The sequence below is a fragment of the Thermobia domestica genome, chromosome 13 (assembly GCF_964235325.1).
Source record: "Thermobia domestica chromosome 13, izTheDome1.hap1.1, whole genome shotgun sequence".
NCBI classification, from domain to species: Eukaryota; Metazoa; Arthropoda; class Insecta; order Zygentoma; family Lepismatidae; genus Thermobia; species Thermobia domestica.
The window spans coordinates 208057557-208082223 of record NC_137466.1 but is presented as its reverse complement, the minus strand read 5'-3'; the positions used below and the strand labels follow the sequence as shown (position 1 = coordinate 208082223).

The following is a 24667-nucleotide window of genomic DNA, read 5'->3' as shown; positions in this document are numbered from 1 at the left end:
AAAACAATGTTGTTTTCCAAAATGTCCTTAGTCAACTGTATTCTCTGAAGTTATTTTCTGACTCACGCCTAGAAACGATTATATAACTCTTTCTATAGATGATAATAAACGAAAAGTAAGCAATTACAATTTTTTTTATGTAGATTACTTTTCTTTCACAGAAATGGAATGATGGAAACACACACAAAAAAATCGTCTTAGGAAAAACTGACTTTTTTGAATTAGGCTTTTTTGGAATTGAGCCCTTCTATAACATAGATTGCACTGCATGTTGATAAAGAATTAATGACCACTAAATACTATTTTAATATTTCTTTACACAACAACGCAATAAAATATCTATTGATATCTATTGGAAAGCAATTAAATATCTATTAATATTATATATGATCGTTTACATCCTAGCTTTGTAATTAGGTGTTTCCGAACAAACACACAGATAACTTTTTCTTTGTATTGAGGTCTTGAACAGGTCTGCAAAGTGTTATGGGTTATTTTATTAAGAGTAGCCACCCTAAGATCAATTCCACTAATTAAACCCCAAAGTAGCCCGTTAGACCTTAAATTGACTCTACCTAAGTGATTAGGGTTTTCGACCAAGTCATAGATAAATTTTAATATTGTTTTGCTGTCCTAAACATGCATGCGAAGTTTCTTGGTTTATTGCCAGGACACCCTGTGTATATACATATATACGTGTATAAAATCCCAAGATTAAGTCCTGAAATTAAGCGAGGTGAAGCTGATAAGTTTTACGATAATGGTGAAATGATGAAAGTACAAAGAAACTTGAGAGAATACCCAAAAATCCATACACACGGAGAATGATATACAGAGTTTGCAGGAATTAACTTCCTATTAAAAGTTGATTACCACTCTATTAATACATAACAAATTTTCCTGAAACGAAAAGCATTTTATTTCTTACGATAATAGAATTCTTATGCATCGCTAAAATTCCACATCACTACTATTCACTATCTTTCGTAAACTTTTTGGGTGTTCGCGGAAGACTTTTGGTGATATTCCAACGGTACGTTTGCAAGAACTTAGCGAATTTGCTCATCGATTTCATCAAGAATTTTTGGTTTTGTGTGATAATTTTCCGATTTCGCTAACCCTTAGAGAAAGAAGTAGCACGGTATTATTCCAGATCTCCTTACTATTCATTCAAGAGGGCCATGGAGTCCCAACCAGCGTAAAGGAAAATGGCTGACGAGCCCCTCAAGGACAGAAAGTGCGGAATTAAGCCGATCCCCATCCTGCATTTCTCATTCATCTTTCTCTCTTTCTGTCTTTAATGACGTTTCTTTATTATGTATTTTTTCCGTTTCTTCATCTCTCTGATTGATTTTCTCTCTTACACGCACTCTCCTTTTTTGCCGTGTTCAAGTTTCAGAGCTAAAACCAGGCCACTTTTCAAAACTTATTAACAAAATATAACTTGAACATAACTATCCCGGTCCACACGTTCAACTTCTCTGGAATAATGAAAGAAATAAGTCAGCATAAACTTGCTATAATGGAGCAGTAAAGAACTACTGTTATTAAGAGTAATCACCGTTGTTAAGTAGTTTTGGGCATGCGATTGTAGTACTTTTGTTGTCCATGCGTATTTGTTCAAACTCCGAAACATCCACATTCTTTTTTTTATTTTCTGCAACTACGTCGGAACGTTAAATGTTTCTTCTTAACTAAGTGAAAATGACATTTACATTGAAAATAAGGGTAATTGTGTGGCATTCATGGATATATTTCTAAAATAAAGAAAAGAATAAAAGCAATACGCAAAGACAGAAACGATTACCTTTATTAAACATTATTAATAATAATCACTACGAAAGATTAAAACTATCAGCTGAACTCCAATGGATGGGAATTACAATTTTGTTTAAAGTATGTTAAGAACCACTGTGTTCTTTAGTCACCAAGGGACTTGAACCCATGTTCACACGCACCAAGACGTAAGTAAACGCGGCACACAAGCTTATTCGACAATAACATGTGTAGTCTGCTTCCGACTTTTATGTATAAATAAGATGGATTCCTTCTCATGCCATATGAAGTTTATTGTGGATAAAACCAGATGCATGACTTCTCTGGAAACGGAAGAGGGAAATGGGACAAGCACTTAATCTTAAAAGAATGTTCACTAGATTGACACCGTGTAATGTATCTCTGCGTGACGTCGCAAGTATAGGAGCATACTGATATTATTATTCGTTGGAGTGACAACTATACAGTTAAGGTTTATTATTATTATTATTATTATTATTATTATTATTATTATTATTATTATTATTATTATTATTTTAAGCTTAGTTTTGAACTTGCACAGCCAAATTACTACATATTATGTTATTATTTCTGTAATTGTCCTGAATTATATAACATTTCGTTTATTATTTACCACTAATTTGTGTCCACGTAGTCGAGTAAATGAATTTCTGCGTTCACGTTTATGTAAATAATTTTACAGGAACAAGCCGGTTCGTTTCAAAGATCAGCACTAAACTTAGTGACATTTGGATTATCGTTTTAGATGGCAGGATAGTGTTGGGGTAACGTACTGGCCTCACGGGTAGTACAACTTCCCAACATAGGTTCAAATCCTGTTCAACCCAACACTTTTTTCATAAAGTAGTCATGAAAAATCAAAGAGTGACTTATTATACCAAACAAGCAATCCCTAAGAATGTGGAAGCAAACACCTGTATCGTTATGGGGACTTTCTAAGAATGTCGGTTGCGAAACGGCAAATAAATGATGTGTCAAAACACTTCATTGATCTGAAGTATCCACAGTTCATGTTCTTCTTCTTAAAAAGAAACACTGTTCCATTCGTTAAACAAGTATTGGATAGATTAATCAGTGGAGTATCGATATCAAGTAGACTTCCAAGTAGACTAGGTTTTTTCTATTATTTTTCTTTCTTCCTTTTTTTTTCAGTTTGCATTAGTAGTCTGGAATGGACAGTATAAACCTACGCTACCGACTTGGTTTATTATAATGTATTTCGGATTAGTAATTTTTATGAACAGTACTGAATTTGCAATCGAATCATGTGGAAACAAAATATTAGTGTTAAACTTTCAACAACTATCCTTGATATGTCTCGGAACTCTAGTGTTGCACTGGAATTTGAGTATTTAATTTGATCACCAAGTTTGATAGTCATTTTGAGAATGATTTAATGAATTTTTACAAGAATCCTCTATATATTCGAATAGTTCTGGGAATATATATATATATATATATATATATATATATATATATATATATATATATATAACGGTATTTCTATTTTACTGTTGGATTTCTGGAAAAGGAACTTTATAGTGTTACGTTATTTTCTTATACATTTAAAATCAATATTTTTATCTGTGTTCCTTTTTTTCTTCTTCCACCCCGTCTTCTCTTTCTGTCTCACTTCTGTACCTCTGTCTCACAGACATCCATTAGTTTCAATTTTTCATTGTGGGTGTGTACAAGTTTCTCTCCCTACATCAATTTATGAATCTTGTTTCGTCAAGCTTTTATTCGTCCATTTTATCGATACTAATACATTTATATTTTGAAATTAGATTTGAGCTTATGTTGTTTGATGATTTTAGTATGGTAAAGAGATAGACGGGGGTCTCCTTACTAGACATGATTATGGTATAAGAATGTGCATATTGGGTAGCCTAGCTGCACAGCGTCAGCGGTCGCAATTTTTTTTATACGGAGTGTACATGTAAAAGTTTAACAAAAAAATTCTCTATAACCCATAATTTCAAATATAGATATTTCTCAGTAAAATGGGAGATATGTGTAAGTTTTCATAAATGAAACATTTAATTACAATTAATTTATTGTATTACTCATTTAATTTTGAAAAAAAATATACAATGTTCTTAATATAATGGTTGAATTTTTTCTAATGAGATGTAACTTATGATCTGATGAAATTAATCAGGACATACCAAGAGTATACAGGTTATTCGTTTCTGACAGCTAATTTCAGCTATGTTCTATTAGTGCCTTATGGAGCTTCATTAAGTGCTTTATCAGATTCTGTAGATTCACCAGATTCTTCATATTCTTCAAATTCTTGATGTTGTTGTAAATCATATTCCTCGGATTCATTTGATGCTGATTGTTCCTCGGAATCATCTTCTGAAATCATGTGCAGGAAATATTAGCTTTCTAAAATTATAATTAGAAAAAACTAGAAATCCATTAACTCTAAATATTAGTAGAACTAAAATAACTGCAGATAAGAAAACATTATTGATATGACAAGAAAAAATTCTTACAAACTGTATTTTACTCATTTATCTTATCTATGGAAATTACGTATCTTATTTGCGTCTAAAACTCCCGATCATCATTATTTTGTTAGGAAATTGTTGATTACTTTCAAAACAATGTTTTTCTTCTATTTGATCTCTATGTCTACCGATTTTGATGCATACTTTGGTATAAACGAATAGAAAAATACATGGCATCAACTCACACAAAAAATCACAACACCTGAACAATATAGTAGCGCTTATTTGCGAACAAACGGTCGAACGAATGTTATCAAATACCAGAATACGTGTGATATGACTTCTACGGAAGTCTTGAACTATGACATAGCAGGGGCGGATCCAGGGGGGGGGGCGAACTGGGTGATCTCCCCCGGAAGAGGAAACTTACTTATTTTATATATAAATAAAACCCATACCAGAGTTTGGAGCTCTTAAAAGTATCTCTAACTAGCAGTATTACAACCCACCGCCCCGCCGAAGTCCGTTCTGGATTCGCCCCTGTGGAATAATTTATGCATATTATGCGATTAAAAGAAAGGAAAACTATAGGAAAGTTTATATGCACTAAAAGTAACAACATTCTGAGATGATTCACATAAAACATTAAAATAATGATTGTTCGGACGTCGAAAATTGTCTTGAGACTCTTCCGCACGTTAGTATAGCAAATGTCCTTCTCAGGATATACGAGTATATACAGAGGTTGATTAAAAAGTAACCTTCTCACGTCAGAGGGTTGTGTGTCAGCATTGATAAGGAAATGTGATACGATGAAGTGAGGAAAGTTGTAACGACTTTGTATTATTTATCAAAAAGAGCAGTGCCAACATGTAGAGGAATGTGAAAGCACCATAACTCTATGTTTCGGAAAGACTAACAACGTACGTAGACCAAGATTAAAGTCACACGTGTGCGTAGTGCCCAATAATGTTTTAAGGGACTTCCTGACAACCTATCCGCCAAAATGAAGAAATCATTTGACGGAAGCGCTACGAGAAAAATATCGTCCGTGCCATATGGCAGTTCCTGCGGGACGTCAACAATGATTGACGAGCTACTTGTGTATAACGCCTTCCGAAAGAGATGGAAGGCGATTATATTCAAGGAATATAACACATGCATAATGGCAATTACATATTATAACAATGTTGCCATTACTTTTTTCCAGTCCTTATATGTATTATATTTATAAATGTTAAACGTCATAATGTATTACAGTAATTTCTATTAGCTTAATAAACAGTAATACTAAAAGATGTCGTTGACTCCGCTATTGCTTTAAATCAACACAAAGCTTGTATAACGAACACCTTGAATAAGTTTATAAATACGGTATAGAATTTGCGCTGATTGGTGGTCATACCAAGTAAGGATGTTCACATATTATAGCTTTAAATTGAACATGATTTTCACCTATAGTGTACAAGGGAGAGAAGACTCGTGAGGGAAACTGGCAAATATAGGGTGTTTATAAAAGAATTAAGGGATTTCCAAACCCTTGTAATTTGTCTTGTTTGTAAAGGAATGCTTTTTTTTTCAGACAGGCAAGGAAGAAATTCATGAAATTAGATCCCTGGATTGATTAGGTTGTTGTGTCATCAGTTTTCATCTCCACTTGACTTTAACTTTTGTCATCACTATGTCGGCCGGGCAGTGCGATACGGAATTCAGTCAAGAAAACATAGTCAGTTGTTTGGTTAATTGTAACAGAATGAGTGTATAATGTAATTTTCGTCGCGAGTATGGAAATCCCCACCGGCAGATAATAGTAAGTAGCAGAAACTATTTAGAGAAACTTGAAAGAAAAGTCATCAAGAAGGTCGGTCGTATCCAAGGAAACTGCGTTACGAATCCGCCAAAATGAAGAAATCATTTGACGGAAGCGCTACGAGAAAAATATCTTGTGTGAGAAGTCTCAAAAAGTCTTTGAAATATCAAAACGTGGAATCCTGCCATCCACTAAACACAAAATGGACTGAAGAGACTGCAATTTTTTGCTTACAAAGTCCATCTCGTGCACCAAATTAAACGCAGTGATAAAGCTAAAAGTATAGACTTTTCTCCTATCATATTCCGTAAAATTGACGACAAAGCTTTCTGATCAGTGTGATGTTTAGTGAAGAAGCAACATTTCAGACAATTGGCATTGCAAACCACTATAACTGCAGGATCTGAGGCAGTCTAATCTATGTTGCAAATTAGCAGAAGAGAAATATGAATAACCGAAAATGATAGTGACTTGTGGACTAGAATGACCGTGTTGTGGGGTCATTTTTATGTGAACCAAATGTAAACGGTTCTGCATACTGTGACGTGCTCGAACACCGATTCCGCAAAGAGATGACATTGAGCGAGTACATGAACCACTACTAATGCAACATAGATCACCATCCATTTTTAGTTGTCACGTTCGTACAAACAGTTTTCTAGCAGATGATCGGCAGAGGAGGACCAACTGCTTGGCCTCCTCGTAAGCCTGACCTCGACCTTTGGTATTTTTTCTTTGTGGACATGTAAAAGATCTGGTGTATGCTCGGAAAATTTCAGATTAATTTAAAATACCTTTAACAACTAATAACTAAGACAATGGCATTATCATACCAGACATCTTACTAAGTCGAATATGTCAAGAGATGAAAAAGTGGTTGGATACATGCAGGATTACCAAAAGTACACATATCGAAACCTACTAGATGTTAATACAAAACTGTCCTTTTACCGCATTATTTCCTCTAACGGTTCATATGTGGGTTGTACGAGGAACACATTAAATTCCGGATATCTTTGCGTAAACTATGTGTAAACACAATTTTTCCACAGATCCATTTCTATTAGCTTCGGGGCAGAATCGTGAAACTTTCAAATAAACAATGTGTTTATAAGTCGTTATACATTACTGACATGGAAACATCTATTTAAATGTAGACATTTATAATGTACAGTAACTTTATGTAGACCGTGTAATAAACTTCAACTTCGTTAGTTGTACTCTGGACTTAAATTCTTTCTCTAAAGAAATGAAATGAAATGAAATCTTTGAGTTTTGCGTTCCACGGTTATGCTGGTTAAGCTAAAGGAGACACTAGTGATGAGTAATGAATGAAATGGTGGAATGAAGGAAGTTGGAGAAAACGGGAGAACCTGGGGAAACCCACGTACACGGTGTTTGTCCACCGCAAAGTTCACTTGGTGGGGGATGAGATCGAACCCGGGACGCCAAGCACCAGAGGTGATCTCTCTAACACTGAAAAACCGTGGCCCCTCTTTCTCTAAAGACTGTGTTAACCAACTCGCTACAAAGAGCATAGCATTTCGATTCTAAACCTCGGTTTTCTTGAGTTTCTTTGTCTTCATCTCACGCGAAAGTATAATTTTCTAGTGACAGTACTTTTGAAGTTACACTATTCCTTTTTTCATGTCTAGTGGCTATCAACTGTCTCTTTAAGCTCATGACTATGGGTTGAATTTCCAGACAGAGAGCTTTGAAGTGATATAATTTCAGATCTCAGTACAATTCTATGTACTTCATTGTTGACAAAGAATGTAAATACAAAATAAATTAATCAATAAATATATATGTATCCATTTCTTTGTAAAACCATTGGATTTACACCTATTTCCGTTTAAGTTATATATCACAGATCCCGTACTATTTTCCTGTCCATCGCGACCATCTAGTGGCCTTTACTAAATATTTTCCCAGGTTCGATTCCGGTGAGGGCGGACCTGGCGGGAAGTCATATGGTTCGGAATTTACATTAAACTGTAGATCTTCGTCTCATATGGCCTCGCTGCTGAAAGTAATACTTAATTTTAATCAACCGACGCCTAAAGTTACAGAGAAAATGTGAAAGTATTTAGTTCGACGTGTTGAGATGCGTAGCTTGTCAAACCTTATGCGAACATTCAAGGTGTCATTTTCTCTAACTCTCGTCATTTTGCAGCTGCACTAGGTGATCATGTGAACCTATGTGATCATGTGATAAACTGTATGGTGGTCTTTCACTTGGGAAAATATGACAGAGAATGTCAAGAATTATGTTCAGTCTATCCGTGTCAATTGCCCAAAAAAGAAAATCAGAAGTTGGGTCAGCTTGTGTATGTATATAAGAAACATATGGGAGCATACTGAATTTTCGATATTATTCGAGTTTTGCCCAATTCATTCAATTAAAGCAAGGAATGTCAGTATAACTCAGATTAAACAATTTTTCATGTGTTTATAACAATGATTGATGTTGACTGTGAATATACTGTCGACTAACGCTTGGCTGCATATTCACCATTGTATTGTTGATTTTTTTTTTCAAATAAAATAGTTTATTTGAAATTTTTAATGTTGGATATTTACTTGTTGGTAAGATATTGGATCATACAGGGATAGTGAAACATGTTGAAACTGCTTAAGACTCTTCCCCCCCCTGTAATCCCGTCTACCGGACGTTTTCTCCGAGTGAGTCCGTTGTAATCAGACATTTACCTGTCTTTTAATTTCAAGTGAGATTGCGTCGGGTTCGTTTGGAGAGACAGGTGGATAGATAAGTTACAGTAAGCACGTTACGATGGATTCTATCCGATGATATACCGCTGTTCATCCAGGTGGTAGAACTATGCTTCGAGAAGTGTAAGTGAGCGTCTGATTCTGTGAAAAACTAGGTAAGACATGAACGGACATTACTCTGGTATCCCAAGCAGATGGGAGAAAAAAGTATGGAGGACAAAAATCTACGAGTATCACAAGAGTCACAAATGGTTGCGTGCTCCATTTATAATCAATACTTAGAAAAAACATCACAAAGCACAATATGCCTGTCCTCCCGAGGTTCCGATATTCTACGATCTGTCTAATTAATTACTGCCTCTTTTCGCTGACAATATATAATAGTTGCTGAAAGAAATGAGATTTACTTAAACGGATGAAGTCAAAGCGCTTGTAATTCACACTGAGAAGGAGGTAATCGAACATTGCCTCCAATGCTGTTTTGAAAGAGGTATAATATACCCGAGTCATTTCTTTGAAAGTAGCAATGTATTGTACACTCCGTATCAAAAAAATTGTGACAGCTAACGCCGTGCAGTTAGGCCACCCAATTTAACCTTCTTATCCCATAATCGTGTCAGGTAAAGAGATCCCTCTCTCTCCTCCTTTCTTCTCTCCAATACTAAAATTAGCCAACAAAATGAGCGTAATTCTTATTTCAAACAAGTATTAGTCTCGATAAAATGAAGTAACAAACGAAATGAAACAAGATTCACAAGTTGATGTAGGGAGAAACTGAAACACACGCACAAAAATTAAAACCAATGGATGTCTATTACACAGAGATACAGAAATGAGGCAGAGAGAGAAAGAGACAGAAGAAATAGAAAAGATAGAACAGATAAAAATGTGGAATTTAAACGTAGTAAGAAAAGAACCTTACATTATAAAGTTCCGTTTCCAGAAATCCGATAGTAATATAGAAATTACTTTTGTTTTTATATATATATTTCAGAACTATTCGAATATGTAGAGGATCCTTTAAACATTCATTAAGTCACTTTCATAAAGGATAGCATACTCAATTTCCAGTAGAACCGTAGATCTCCGAGACATATTTAGGATAATATCAAAAGTTTAACTCCGCGTGTTTCGATTGCAAATTCGGTAGTGTTCATTAGACGTACTCATCCAAAATACATTCTAATAAACCCAGTAGATAGCCTTCGTTGGTCATATACTACTGTTGCAAACTGAACAAAATAAACAAAAAAAAAAAAAACAGAAAAAAACTAAAAGAGAAGAAAGAAAGAAAGACAATTGAAAGACTCCAATTTTACTGATAAATTTCCATCAGAAATACCCTATATTAAAAGTCCAAACTGGCCGTAATGAAAAGTTACAAATATTCGAAAGGAAACGTTTGTTGCTGATAGATGTAGCATGTTTCAACGTGAACGAAAGATATTGAATTATAGGATGGAAACAAATTTTGGATCTAACTAGTATAAACAAAAGTTCGTTTTCTAATAACCAAAGAGGTTACCACTTTATAATATTTTCCGAAGATTTGTCTCTTCCGAAGATCCAGCATCGATCTCATCTCTTGCGGATATAACGTGATTTGCACAGACAGAATGAACAGGCTAGAGCTCAAACTGGTAATCGTGTCATTCCGATGATACTGGTTAGGTTATAGACCACCACTGGGTCAAGGATTCAATCCCGTAATGACCCAGTAATTCGACTGGGACTCAGTAACCAAGAGGATAGAAAAGAGATTTTACTTATACCCATGCGTTTAAACAGTGTATCTGTGAGAGACGATCAGGGTTGGAGATATGATCCCCAGAGCACGAAAAACAAGGATGCCGAAGTTCCCATTTAATTAGATTTTTTGCTGCGTTTTAACTTTGGAACACGCACACGCACTTGAAGAGAGAGAGAGGGAGAAGTGAAAGATACAAAGACATGATAGAGAAGCGTCAAGAAAGAGAGAGAGAAGGGGGACGAATATAAATATGAAACATACTTATCATTACTGTGCATGATGTAGAACGCACACACTGTTTACTTAAATTATCTCCAGTGATGCCTTGTAAGTTCTTCAACAGAAGATGAATCTCTGTTTGCAGCCATTATTTCATGCGAAAAAATCATACTACCTGATAGAGAATCGAACCGAGATTTTTCATTTGGAAGTCTGGCACTTTATCACTACACTACCGATTGCTTTAACCAAACTATGTTAACAAATGGTGCAATGTTTCCTTCTGAGAACGATAACACGAAAAAGTGTATACTGCAGATCAATGATGTGTTTGGAATTTCCTGGTAATTCGCTTGCCCTTTCCCAACTAACATTCGTAATCGTCTCTATCATGATACAGGTGTTTGCTTCCACATTCTTACGCATTACTTGTCCAGTATAAGTCGATTCTTCACAATCACTTTCTAAAAAATTAATTTTGGCGTGAACAGGATTTGAACTTATGTTAGCTGTATTCTTCATAAGGCCATTACCTTACCCTTACACTATCACGCCACCTGGAAGCCAAATATTACTTACTTTTGCCCAGATGTTTGGATCGAACCACCGTCCACAACGAAATTCATTTATTCGACGGCGTAGAGAGAAATTAGTGCCCACTAATAAAGAAAAAAACATACAATCCAGAAACACTTACAGAAATAAAACATATTTCGCAGTAATTTCGCCGTACAAGTTCAAAAGTACGCAAATAATAATAATAATAATAATAATAATAATAATAATAATAATAATAATAATAATAATAATAATAATAATCATAATCATCATCTATATTATAAAATTGAAAGCAACTATGTTTTTGGCTCATAGTCACTTGAACCACCCGACCGATCTCGATCAAATTTTCAACATTGATAAGAATCGGGCCTGGGAAGCTATTTTATCATTTCATTTTAACGGTAGAACTTAGGGGGCGGAGGAGGGGAGATATATGAAAGTGAATAAAACGTAATGACTTTTGAACAACCAGACCGATCTCAAATTTTCAACACAGATAAGGTTCGTATCTGGAACCACTTTTATCATTTCAGTTTGACGGTGCAACTGCGGAGAGAGGGAGATATATATGTAACAAAATGAAAACGAGAGAGACTGTCTTTGTGACTTCATCACTCTTGAACCACTCGACCAGTCTAGATCAAATTTTCATAGATGAGGTGTGGCCGTAAGATGGTATTTATACATTTACTTTGGCGATACAACTTTAGAGTTGAGGGAAGGGGGGGAGTTAAAAAGAATAAAAGAACTTGATAACTCGTGAACTAAACGATCAATCTCTATCAAACTTTTTAGCATAGATGAGGTTCGGGCCAGAGATGACTTTTATCATTTCACTTTTACGGGATAACTTGAGGAGGGAAATGGGAGAGGGATATATATATATATATATATATATATATATATATATATATATATATATATATATATATATATACAAAAATGAATAAAACCTTATCATTCTTGAACCACCTAACCAATCTCGATTAAATTATTTTCAACCTAAATGAAGTTCGAACCTGAGATGATTTGTCAAAAAAAAAGACCGGTATTAGTGTCGAATCTATAATTTTTGGAGTCAATGAGATTAACAGTGACACATCTGATGCTGTGTAAATCCAAATTCAAACCCGAAACTTGGAGGAAGGGAAGACATAAAAATGATCGAAATAACCAATATCAGTGTCGAATTCATAGTTTCCTGGCTCGCTGAAATGAACAATGACACTGTAGATGCAATGCCGCACAATATAGGGTGGCAAGGGGATATACAAAACTCATCGAAAATGAACGATATAAAAGAGTAATAGTAAAAACTGACTGAGTAACGGAACATATTACTAGTTTTTCTCAATTTAAACCAACGAAGCGGGTAATTGATGCTAATAATAATAAAATAATAATAATAATAATAATAATAATAATAATTATAATAATCATAATAATTGACAGCTATACTGTGAATGTCAACATATTATTATTATTATTTTTATTATTATTATTATTATTATTATTATTATTATTATTAAAATTATTATGCACGTACTTTTGAACTTACTTGGGAAAATTACCGCAAAATATGATTTATTTCTGTAAGCTCTCCAGGCTTGAATGTTTTTTCTTTATTAGTGGGCACTAATTTCTCTCTACGCCGTCGAATAAATGAATTTCGTTGTGCACTTTGGTTCGTTCCAAACATCAGGGCTAAAGTAAGTTAGTACAAAATGGCGTGATAGTGTAGGGGTAACGTAAGGGCCTTGTGAATAATACAGCTATTTAATATAGGCTCAAATCCTGTTCACGCCAAAGTTAACTTTTTACAAAGTGACTTTGAAGAATTGACTTATCATACTGGACAAGCAATACGTAAGAATGTGGAAGCAAAGACCTGTATGATAATAGAGACGATTTACAAATGTTAGTTGGGAAAGGGCAAGCGAATTACCAGGACATTCCAAACATATCATTGATCTGCAGTATACACTTTTCATGTTATCGTTTCAGAAAGAAATACTGCACCATTTGTTAAACGAAGTTTTGCTAAAGATATCGGTAGTGTAGTGGTAAAGTGCCAGACTTCCAAATGAAAAATCTCGGTTCGATTCGCCATCAGGTAGTATGATACAGCAAACAGAGATTCATCTTCCGTTGTACAACTTACAAGACTTCACTGGAGATAATTCAAGTAAACAGTGTGTGCGTTCTACATCATACACTGTAATGGTAAGTATGTTTCATATTCATATTCGTCCCCCCTCTCTCACACGCTCTTTCTCCCCTATCCCGTCTTTGAATATTTCACTTTTCCCCCTCTCTCTCTCCCTGACACACACACACTTCAAGTGCGTATGCTTGTTCCAAAGTTAAAACTGAGCAAGAGCCCGATATATATGGACTGGAAAATCTAATTAAATGGGAACTTCGGCTTCGTGTTTTTTGTGCTCTGGGGATATCTCCAGTCGTGGTCATCTCTCAGAGAAATGCTGTTTAAATGTATGGGAATAAATAAAATCTCTTTTTTTATTCTGTAGGTTAAAGAGTCTCAGCCGAATTACCGGGTCACTACGGGTTTGAATCTTCGTCCCAGTGGTGGTCTATAACCTAACCAACACCATCCGACTGACGCGATTACCCGTTTGAGCTCTAGCCTGTTCATTCTATCTATACGAATTATGTTATATCCGCAAGAGACGAAATCGATGTTGGATCTTCGGAAAAGACTAGAAAATGGTAACCTCTTTGGTATTTGAAAGCAAAATTTTATTTATACTAGTTCGACACAAAATTTGTTTCCAACCTTTAATTCAATATATTTTATTCACATTGAAACACGCTACATGTATGAGGAACCAACGTTTCCTTTCGAACATTTGTAACTTTTCATCACGATACATTTTGGACTTTTAATACAGGGTATTTCTGATAGAAATTTAGCAGTGAAAAAAGCTCTCATTCCATTTTCTTTCTTTCTTTCTTTTTCTTTTCTTTTCGTTTTTTCTGTTAGTTGTTTTTTTTTTAGTTTGCATCAGTAGTCTGAAATGGAGTATATGACTAACGAACGCTATCTACTGGGTTTATTAGAATGTATTTTGGATGAGTACGTCCAATGAACACTACCGAATTTACAATCGAAACACGCGGAAATAAAGCATGTGTGTTAAACTTTAGACATTATCCTAAATATGTCTCGGAGATCTACGCTGCCGTGTCGTGACAAAACGCTGTAACTTTGGTGGAGCAGTTTTGCGAAAAAGAGCCGTAAAGTTTTCATCCGAAAATGTGATCTGTATCGTGTAGAACCAGTGTATCTTGACTTTGGAAACACGTGGTTACATGTAATGTTACGTAAATGCATGTTGTGTGATTAAATTTGGTGAAAATTGATTGGTTGACCATTATTGCCTAGTAACACTGGTTCTACACGATACAGATCACATTTTCGGATGAAAACTTTACGGCTCTTTTTCGCATAACTGCTCCGCCAAAGTTACAGCGTTTTGTCACGACACGGCAGTACGGTTCTACTGGAAATTGAGTATGCTATCCTTTATGAAAGTGACTTAATGAACGTTTAAAGCATCCTCTGTATATTCGAATAGTTCTAAAAAATATATAGAAACAAACGTAATTTCTATATTACTATCGGATTTCTGGAAACGGAACTTTATAATGTAAGGTTCTTTTGTTACTACGTTTAAATTCCACATTTTCATTGATTCCCCCTTTTCTTTTCCTTCTTCTCTCCTCTTCTCTCTGTTCCTCCCTCCCTCCTCCCTCTCTCTCTGCCTTATTTCTGAATCTCTGTGTAATAGATATCCATTGGTTTTAATTTTTCATTGTGTGTATTTCAGTTTTTCCCTACATTAACTTATGAATCTTCTTTCGTCTCGGTTTTATTATTTCATTTTGTCGACATTAATACATGTGTAGTTTGAAATTAGAATTGCGCTCATGTTGTTAGCTAATTCTGTATGTGAGAGAAGAGAGGAGGAGAGAGAGGGGGTCGCTTTACCTAGCACGATTATGGATTTAGAAAGTGTATATTGGGTAGCCTAGCTGCACGGCGTTAGCAGTCGCAATTTTTTTTATGCTTAGTGTACATGCAATAAATGTTAGTATAAAAGTTCGGTTTGTGTCTGACTGTACTAATATATAACATTTACGTCCTTTGGTTCTAATCCAAAAACAGTAAGCTGAATGTTACATGTTAATCATATATAAAATAGGGAAGAAGGAAGACAAAGTTTCTTCGTTAGAAACATGGCATTATAGAAAATAAAAAAAGAAAAGATTGCTTGTTTGTAAGTGATGTGCGACACAGAAAAAGAAAATAATATTTCCTAGTGAGTGAAAGATCATCTTACCATCTTCATTAACGGGTGGATCTTCGTCTTCTTCATTCTCAGGTGTGACACCACCATCCTGTATCTGCCTCCGCCTTCGCTGTGCTAAAAGATTTTTATTTTTTTTTAAATAATTGCTGTTATTGTGAACAACAGCTGAATTGACCTTCGACTTCGTGAATTTCTTTCTCGTCAACCAACTTCGTGATACAGTGTTGTCAACGTTGAAATGTTAGTGTCCGCTTAATTAAGTTTTTAGTGTGACGAAAAACCTTATCATAATTTCACAGCGTTCATCTTGTGCAAACCTAAAGGTATTGCACACTCGATAGTGATTGGGCTAGACGAATAAAACGAAGGATATGAAGCGATATTGCGAAGTGGTAAATTGATGTTACTAAGCTGACGCATTGAATGGCGAGTAGCTCCTTTATGTTCAAACTGACATCAATATGTGCAAATATTTGGAAAGACCGCAGCTTTTATTTATTAACAGCGTTTAAAGATAACTGACAGCATCAATTTCAACACCAATCAAGATTGTCTCACGCATTAGGAGCGTTAGATATCGCTATAATGAATAAATAGATACAAGTTACAGATACACATAACAATCCTCACATTTAAAAACAGCGTTTAAGGGAATTTGAAGCGACGCTTTCAAACACAATCAAATTTACCTTAAGTATAAGGAGCGTTAAGTTGCTATAATAAATGCGTGAAGGAGAGAGCTACATCCTGTTCTCTGGCAACACGCCATCCGTCTCATTTGCTAACAATGTTGGAAGAGAACTCAGGGGGCAGCCTTAGAACGCTATAAACACTGACCGTTAGCACAGTTCCACCAGAGGGTTACGAATAACGCGTAGTCATTTTCTCGTTTATTCCATGAAATGTCAATTCAGCTGCTGAGTGGTATAGCTAAGTTTCATACAAACTTATCCTAATTGAAAGTAATATTTTATCTATCTGGTTCCCAATGATTTACCACGAGACGCGCATTTCATTCTCACTGAAATTTAATTAGTGTTTCAGATTCCACTCCGAGCTGCAAATTCATCATATGTAATATAGGGTATTTCAATGGATACCAGACCTTTGAAAACACATATAATTTATTAACACTGCTCACAGTCCAAGACATCTTGGTTTCATTTTGTTGCGAAATGAACCAAGTATTGACAAACGTACTGGATAGTACAGAATGACGCAACTGTGTGGTATCGATGTTTGTAAAAAAAAAAAAAAAGCGCTAGACAAGCGCTTCCTTCACTGATGGCGCTAGCCAAGGAGACAACTCGACATAGGACCTGAGAGATCCTGAGCGGTTTGAATACAAGCGTTGAATCACTCACTCAGCCTGACTGTATTATGTAACTGCACTTCACTGATAATTGCTTCCGGAATTGTGTTTGTCTCTGAGTGGCTACGTTGTCATTTAGTAGGGCGCTAGGTACTGAGCGAAAAGCAGGATTGAGATAAGTGATTGTTTTATTCGTGTAGTTCTCCGTTATGAAAAGAACTCCAACAAATCGCTGAAATGATTTTATATTAATGAGAAACTAGGAAGACATTATGTTGTACTACAACTAAATCACATCGAGTGATGAGAGGGGAACACTCATGTGATTTAACACGATTGTGATGTGCTTTCCTTGTTTCTAATAAAAGTTTCGCATTCTCCAAACCAAAAGAATTGACTTTCAACATAACGGGGAACATAGCCGGAGTTTTCATTGGTGTGCTTACACATTCATTTCAAAATGTCTTCTGTTTACCTGCATTGAATTAAAAATGGTTTATACATGTGGCAAGATACCCGTAGGCTGCTCTGCCACCTATCTTAATAAATAAATACATTAAAACACAAAAATATCTTACATAGGAATGTACAAAAATGTCAAATTTAAACAATAAAAATATAGTGTTTAGATATCTACAAAGAGTAATTATATATACATGTATACAAAAACCAAAAATAAAGTTATAACATTTTTATGAATAAGTTAATAATTCTACTCAATACTATAAAGTTCTTATGTAAACAGTTTACTTGCCGCAGTCCAAGGTATAGGTACCCAAGCCAAGATTTTGTTGACATAAAAGACAATTCTTTATCCTACTTGAAAGTCAAGAATCCTTTGCACTCATCAGTATCAGGATGTAATGAATTTCAAGCTCTCAAAGATACTTTCAATGCTTTTGTTAGTTTGTGTGTCGTTGGATGAAAGTGTTCGAGAACTTTTTGTTTGAATTTAGTGGATTTCATTTCGAAACGTCATCTTGATTTTAAGATAAAAGTAACCACTTTTGTTTATCACTTTGTGTACCTGACAGTGTAAATGCAACAACTGTCTTCTGGCCATTAATGGAACATAGTTTTTATTCAATAAGGGTAGAATATGTTCAGATTCTGTGTGTTACAGATAAATCTCATTCACGTATTTTGGACGTTTTGAATTGATAATAGTTTATTATTTCCTTTTCCTTGGTAAAGGAATGCCAAACAAGCATCTGACTCAGTTACTTCTTTCAATCTTAAAATTGCAAACTATAATAGAAAAGTAGTAATTATTACATATCTCGATCAAGGTAATGTGTTTTCGGAAAACCAGTATATTAAAAAGAAAAAAATCAAAGAATACTCTGAGTGATTATAATATTGGATATTTTTAAAACTTGTAAGTGAGAAGGTAACACTGCAGATGCAAATCTTAAATACGAAGTGGCTAAGATTATTTTCTCCTCAAACTGGTAAATTTAGTACATATACGATGTATTAAGTGCATAAAATGTCAAAAACCACATTAAAATATTCGGATACTTAACCTAGATACTTAATATTTATTTATATTTCCAGAGAAAGCATATAAAAGAACACGAACAATTGCGCCCATTACTCGCGATGTTAAGATTATGAGTGATTGTAACTCTTAATTTTCGATAACTACGTACGATGATGCTCTTTTACTAGTGAATCACTTAAATTTACTGATAAATATTTCACAAGTGGCAAGGAGAATAATTTAGGGACCGCTGGCGTAGGAGGAGTGGTCATTATCCGTGACTGCATGAATCCCATTCATTGCCAAGATGATTCTAGTAACCTTCAACCGGCTAGAAGGTAAGTGGCTCCACTACCACATTTATCTGAACAGCTTGACAGCGATCTCACGTTGGAAACGATTCAACATATTTCGCGACGGAAAATTTATTAAGTACCGTTATAGCGCGTTTTTATTATTTGTATATAATATAAACGTTGAACATCACTTCACTTTATTAAGTATGCCTACGTGAAGACTGACCTAACGATGTTGTTTTTTCCGCAAAATACGAGAAATTCAAAGTTTCTCAGCATTGGATTTTCGCGTCATCAGTAATAATAAAATATCCTGGCTTTGGTAATATCTTTCTTAAGATGTTACTAGTAGACTTATGAAAATCCATACATGAATGTGCGGTAATCGCCTGTAGGCTGATATGCTTAAATTGTGAAACACTGAAAGTTAATAAGAGCTTTCACCTCCTTAGTAAAAAATCCAACAATGAGTCCTCTAGGTTTGTAGTCTATTACGCATAACTGCAACTAACTTCAATAAGGAATATAAGCAGTTGATAAATGTTTTGTGTTAACGTTAGCACACAAAAAATTTCAAATAATAATAATAAATTGGTAAATATGAATACGATATTGTTCAATTGCACTTCTGTCCAGTTATCCTTTGAGATTCAGAAGATGTTGTTGTTCCCATGCACTTTTCATATCTTATCAACAATTTGCTGGCGACAAAACGTCTAGAGAAGCACCTAGATAGTTTCGCATATTAAAAAGTACATTGTTCGTTGCGACAATGGAAAAAGTAAATTAATGAAAAAGGCCACAATTCTCATTCATGAATTAAACATACCTGATGATAGCATAATTATTGGTGTTGAAACTTACCTTCGGTATTTGGCTTATCAGGAAGGGATGCAGCCTAAAAATAAATATATGAGACGTTAGAATGCAAGCATTCACAATTGGTAAACTCTTCAGATATTAATAAATTTTTAGTAGTTACTTTGCATACCGACTGTGTAAATTTAAGAGAAAACGATATATTCATATGTTAACGCCTGATATTCTGCGGCCGTAAAATATAACCCAAATACATATCACAAAAGACCTGGGTTTCTCAATAAAATTATATAAATTTAGGTAGGTAAGCAAAGCTTAACACTAATTAGCAGGTGTTAAGAGAAATGTACAATAGGTAGTTGATGTGTATTTTGGTGCTTTTGGATGTGAATATGTAATTGGCTAAGTAGCGGCCGACAAGCTGATGTAATGATTGGTTCAAAATATGACCAATTGAAGGCACGGATATACATACATATATATACGAATATACATATTTAACTACCATGAAACTCCGTTTGTCATTATCTAACGCAAATGTGCTACCTGGCGTGTCACCGAGTGTTAGAACTTTTCTGTCTGAACGAGGAATTAATTCGATAGGTGATAGGGGAAACATAATAATATAAAACTTCTTAATTTTTAACTTCGCTTTATAGAACCTATAAATATTTACCTTTTAATGCAGTAATAAAAAATCCTTTAAAATTATGATATGATGATTTTGATACAACCAGTTGCTTACTCCCGTTTAATATTTCTAGCCTATACCTGTCCAGCATGAGTCAGATTCCGATTGGACGACTGGTTAGATATTTTAAAACTTTTGTTTGTCCATTTCCGTTTAACGTTTTCTCACCTATACCTATTTGCCGAAATGATATTGACATACTATGGTTATTACGATTATTATTTTTTCCCTGATTATTACCGCCGTCGCTTTAAACTCCATCATATTGTTCTGTTCATTATCAATCATTTGCGCATTTTTGTGTCTATCATCTCTAGAAATTTACTATGCTGTTTATCATTTGTATCCATGCACTTTTACGATTATGACTTTTAAAATTTCTCTGTGCACTTCTTTTACTACTATTCCTATTCTCGTCATTGTTAGGCTGTTTGATATTTGATTTCACTCTAGGCCTATCTTTAGGTGACTGTCTAACTGACCTAGTTTGTTGTCCGTGCAATCGTGTACTTTGGAAGTATACTTTGGAATTAAGATGCTATATGTACTGTCTCACTACTATATAATTTGCAGACAGGTTCTAGGTTGTTGTTTTTGCCTGCCTTTATAGTTGAGTTTTATTGTTACTAGCTAAAGAATGTTGAAATGTTGTATGTATTGCGGATTGCTGCTCTATTTTTACTGAATCTACTTTTCACTCTTTGCGACACATTTTTACAGTTCCATATATGATACTCATTTCACACATCATCTGTGAAGCCATATTGTTACTCTGAAGAGTATCTTTACTCGAAATCTCTAGTTTGTGATCAAACTTACTTTTTAATTCAGTGCAATTCTGTTCGATTGTAGGTTTTGAATCATAACGACTCTGTTTACATCGGTTTACATTCACCTTCATGCTTTCACATCGTTTTATTACTGATTGCTATGAATTCTGTTTTAACTATTTATTATCTTACTGAGTGTCAAATGTTTCTCTAAAACAATCTGGATTTGCTCAATACTCAATGTCTCTGTGGTAGATTGTGCCATTTCAATACTGAAATGCAAATAATCAAATCTCTAAATGCAAACAAATAACTTGTAGAAAGAATTTGCTTTAACAAACTTCAAGAAAATAAAGTTTCACTTCTAATAAATTCTAAGATAATGTAAGTAAAAGCTAGTGACCACTAAATTCCTCTAATTGTTGAAACAAAGTTAAAATTGTAAAGTATTTGAAAAATTTATTTTATGTTATCATCTTCAATAACATAAAACATTTAATATCAAACATCAAACGTTGGACGTAACAAGTGGAGATGCATTCGTGTGTATGGTGACTGTGAACACCTTATTCTTGGTGGGAACAAAAATTGGGGAAAATGAACTTTTCCTCCCTTTTATAAAAATAACTAACCCAAAGGTAACTGACTACGTGATTTTGTTTTACTTTTGCTTCTGCTTTAATATTTTCTAAACTCTCTTTACGGCTTTCACGTCATTCACCGGTACTTACGAGGATCAGCTGATGTATGTTTTCATACTATGTGCGTCAAGTCGAGAAAGTACGCGTGATCAAAAATTACGAAAATTACTATTACTGACTTAGTTGAAAACACTTAAAATTGACAAATTAAAGAATACATTTAGTAGTTGTCACTATATTTCCTTTATTTACGATTGTTAAATTAATGGTTGTCCTGTTAGGTATCGCTAAATAAATGAGGTCCTGTCTTGATGTTATTTCCTGTTACGGTCGCCAAATGAGTGTTTATCACCAACGATTCAGATTATTTTGTGTAAGCGAGGCATTAATTGACTTTCTTATATAAAATGAGTACTCTCTCTCTCTCTCTTTCTTTCTCTAAAAATTGTTTTCGTTAATTGTTCCGGACTTCCCAAGTAGTGGTAACTTCCAATAATAAACACTACTCTTTCGGTTAGCAGCTGGGAAAATCAACAGGAAGAGAAATGTTTACAGTAGAAAAGTTATGAATAAAATGGAGTGAGAATACGTGTAGTCAATCCTTAATGGTATTTTACCATGAAAAATATTTATTGAAATTAAATATGAAAGATTTTCTAGTGACTACATATTATAACATCTTGTTAATGGGATAAAGGCAACTAAATTATTAACAATTTACATTGTATCAAATAGTAATAAACTGAACGCTGTACATTATATTAAATAGAAAAAAACCTTTAATATATAAGAGTTACATACATGTTATTATGATGTCACTTTGTTAAAAAAGGATATGTATGTATGCTCCGAGCTTTTTAGTATTTACGTGCTCAGGTTGCAGAAAGCACTGATTTTCAATATTCCATGCTTTTGTTTTTAAAATTGACTGTACTTTGCATACTGGAAGACCCTCACGAGCATAGTAAACACGCAAAGTATTATAGTGTACACGTATTTGGTTCCTCGAGCATCTAAATTAGAGCTTAGCCGAACTTTTCAACATTTATAAGAAAAATACATACAGCCAAACTACTATTAAATGTTAATTTGGAACGTAAGAAAAGAAATAATGGAACGGTTGCTAAACTTCCTTAGTGAATGCAGTGTGAAATTGTAATAAAGGTTTATTTTTTAAAAATGTATGAAAAATAAATTTTTTCAGCAATAGAAAGAATACTAGTTCCTATCTAATTGAGATTTTCATAGTTTCAGAAGACAAATCACTAAAAATAGGCGAGTTTCTTTTTTGCAGTTTTGATAGCTTTCCGTTTCGAACTCCTATAAATTATAATTTTTATGCATTATTTAGCTTTGGCTATCGAAAAAATGGTTATTTAAAAATTGCGTACTGAATCTCTTACATAAAAATTAATGGATACAGCAAGCTGTGTTTTACACAGTAACATATACTATTGAGTTTTGGACTGGATATTTATTAGGGAATTTTTGTGACAGTTTCCAATTCCACGTCTGTTTTAAAGAACGTCCACAGCTCTTAGTATCATAATAGTATCCGTTGCAAGATTGTGATATTAGTCGTACGAAGCATGTACGTCCATTACTCCACCGAAAATGGATTTTGGACTTCTGTTTTGTGCAATAGATAATTAGAGCACTTATTTCGTTATTAACGGAGTCAATCCGTGAACATGTACACGGATAACGGTGACTTATGATTTTGTCGTTTCTCTACATGGTAACTTCTGAACAAAAGCACACTTTTGAATTCTGCTTTTGATAATACATAGCATATCACGGCCGAGTTCTTTAATGGAATCAGTCTGTTAACATCTTCATCGGGTAACGGTGACTTTAATAGTGACTATCCATATATGTCATTCAATTATAAATATCGGCTTCTCCTGATCCTTTTTACTGCCTGTACCCTAGGCTAGTGTTTCCTCTAACTCTATCTTATTGTTTATAAGACTAATGCCAAAGTAATACGTGTTTTTTCTATTATTTTCATCTTTCATATCCTTTCCATTGTGAGTTTATAAGTTATGTTATCTACGTGCTTTTCTTATTAAAAAATAAATTGAGCCTTGTGCTTACTCAAAGGAAAGTTGCAGTATACATAAAATCATTGGTTTTCAAAAGGTCTAAATTAGACGCATTAATTCAGTAAAGATAAACAAATTATTCAATATTTCATTAAGAATTAGTAAAGACTTGCTTACCCAGGCAACTGTGCCTACAACGGCCAGGCAAAAAATTAGAGTCAACTTCATGCTGATAGTGATAGGATTTAGTAACTATGGGACTCTGTAACTTGGAGACTTCTGATATTGTTGGTACGGTTATAATCCTTAACGGCTGATTTTGGTTGTATATATACCCCTAAAATTTCGAGTTCTTTAGTCATAGTCACTTAAAATGTTCACGAGTCATTACCTATCAACAAATAACTTCCGAATCAAATTAGTGTACCTCTGTTGATAAGTACGTATTTGCAGGTTATTAGTGATGTTTTTGCACATGAGGAAAGGAATACAATAACCATTATAGTTAGTTTGACCTTATAGTTAACCTTGGATATGTCTTCATAATTTCCATTCAAAAATGAGATAATCTATTCAACAGATTTCATGAAATGTTCCTTAAAAAAATTATACATCCTTATTGCTCTCTCTCTCTTCGGTTAATTTATTCCAGGAAGATGTTACATAAATCTGAAATTAGTGCATTTTTCAATTTATTAAATTGTTATAGTCATTATACGGTACAGATTTCAAATACGAGAAAAATAATTCAATTAATAGAAAGGAAACATTTACTGAAATAAAATTTTACCGAGTACAACTTAGCAGTTACGTATTATGCTGTACCAATCTATATCTATATCTATCTATCTATATATATATCTATATCTATCTATCTATATATATATATATTGCAGAAGGTTGATTTTAGCAATATATTTATATACTTAAAATTTATATCGTTTCGTGTC

At 34.2% G+C, this 24667-nt stretch overlaps 1 protein-coding gene across 1 annotated transcript; it reads right to left on the bottom strand.

Annotated features, from left to right (window-relative positions):
• Positions 1 to 3913: 3913 nt before the first annotated feature.
• LOC145667473 (uncharacterized) lies at positions 3914 to 24023 on the bottom strand. Its single transcript, XM_081734951.1, has 4 exons — positions 23895 to 24023; positions 19616 to 19649; positions 15691 to 15774; positions 3914 to 4158 (listed from the first exon to the last, which is right to left on the bottom strand). Exons 1-4 carry the CDS (start codon positions 23943 to 23945, stop codon positions 4025 to 4027), a joined length of 303 nt encoding a protein of 100 aa, XP_081591077.1. The 5' UTR covers positions 23946 to 24023; the 3' UTR covers positions 3914 to 4024.
• Between the last annotated feature and the right edge of the window lie 644 nt (positions 24024 to 24667).

Excerpts from the sequence above, each read along its gene's own strand:
- LOC145667473 (XM_081734951.1), bottom strand. The coding sequence starts at position 23,945 with ATGAAGTTGACTCTAATTTTTTGCCTGGCCGTTGTAGGCACAGTTGCC. Across the intron at positions 19,650-23,894 it reads TTGTAGGCACAGTTGCCTGG|GCTGCATCCCTTCCTGATAA; the intron begins GTAAGCAAGTCT and ends ATTTATTTTTAG. Across the intron at positions 4,159-15,690 it reads TCCACCCGTTAATGAAGATG|AAGATGATTCCGAGGAACAA; the intron begins GTAAGATGATCT and ends ACATGATTTCAG.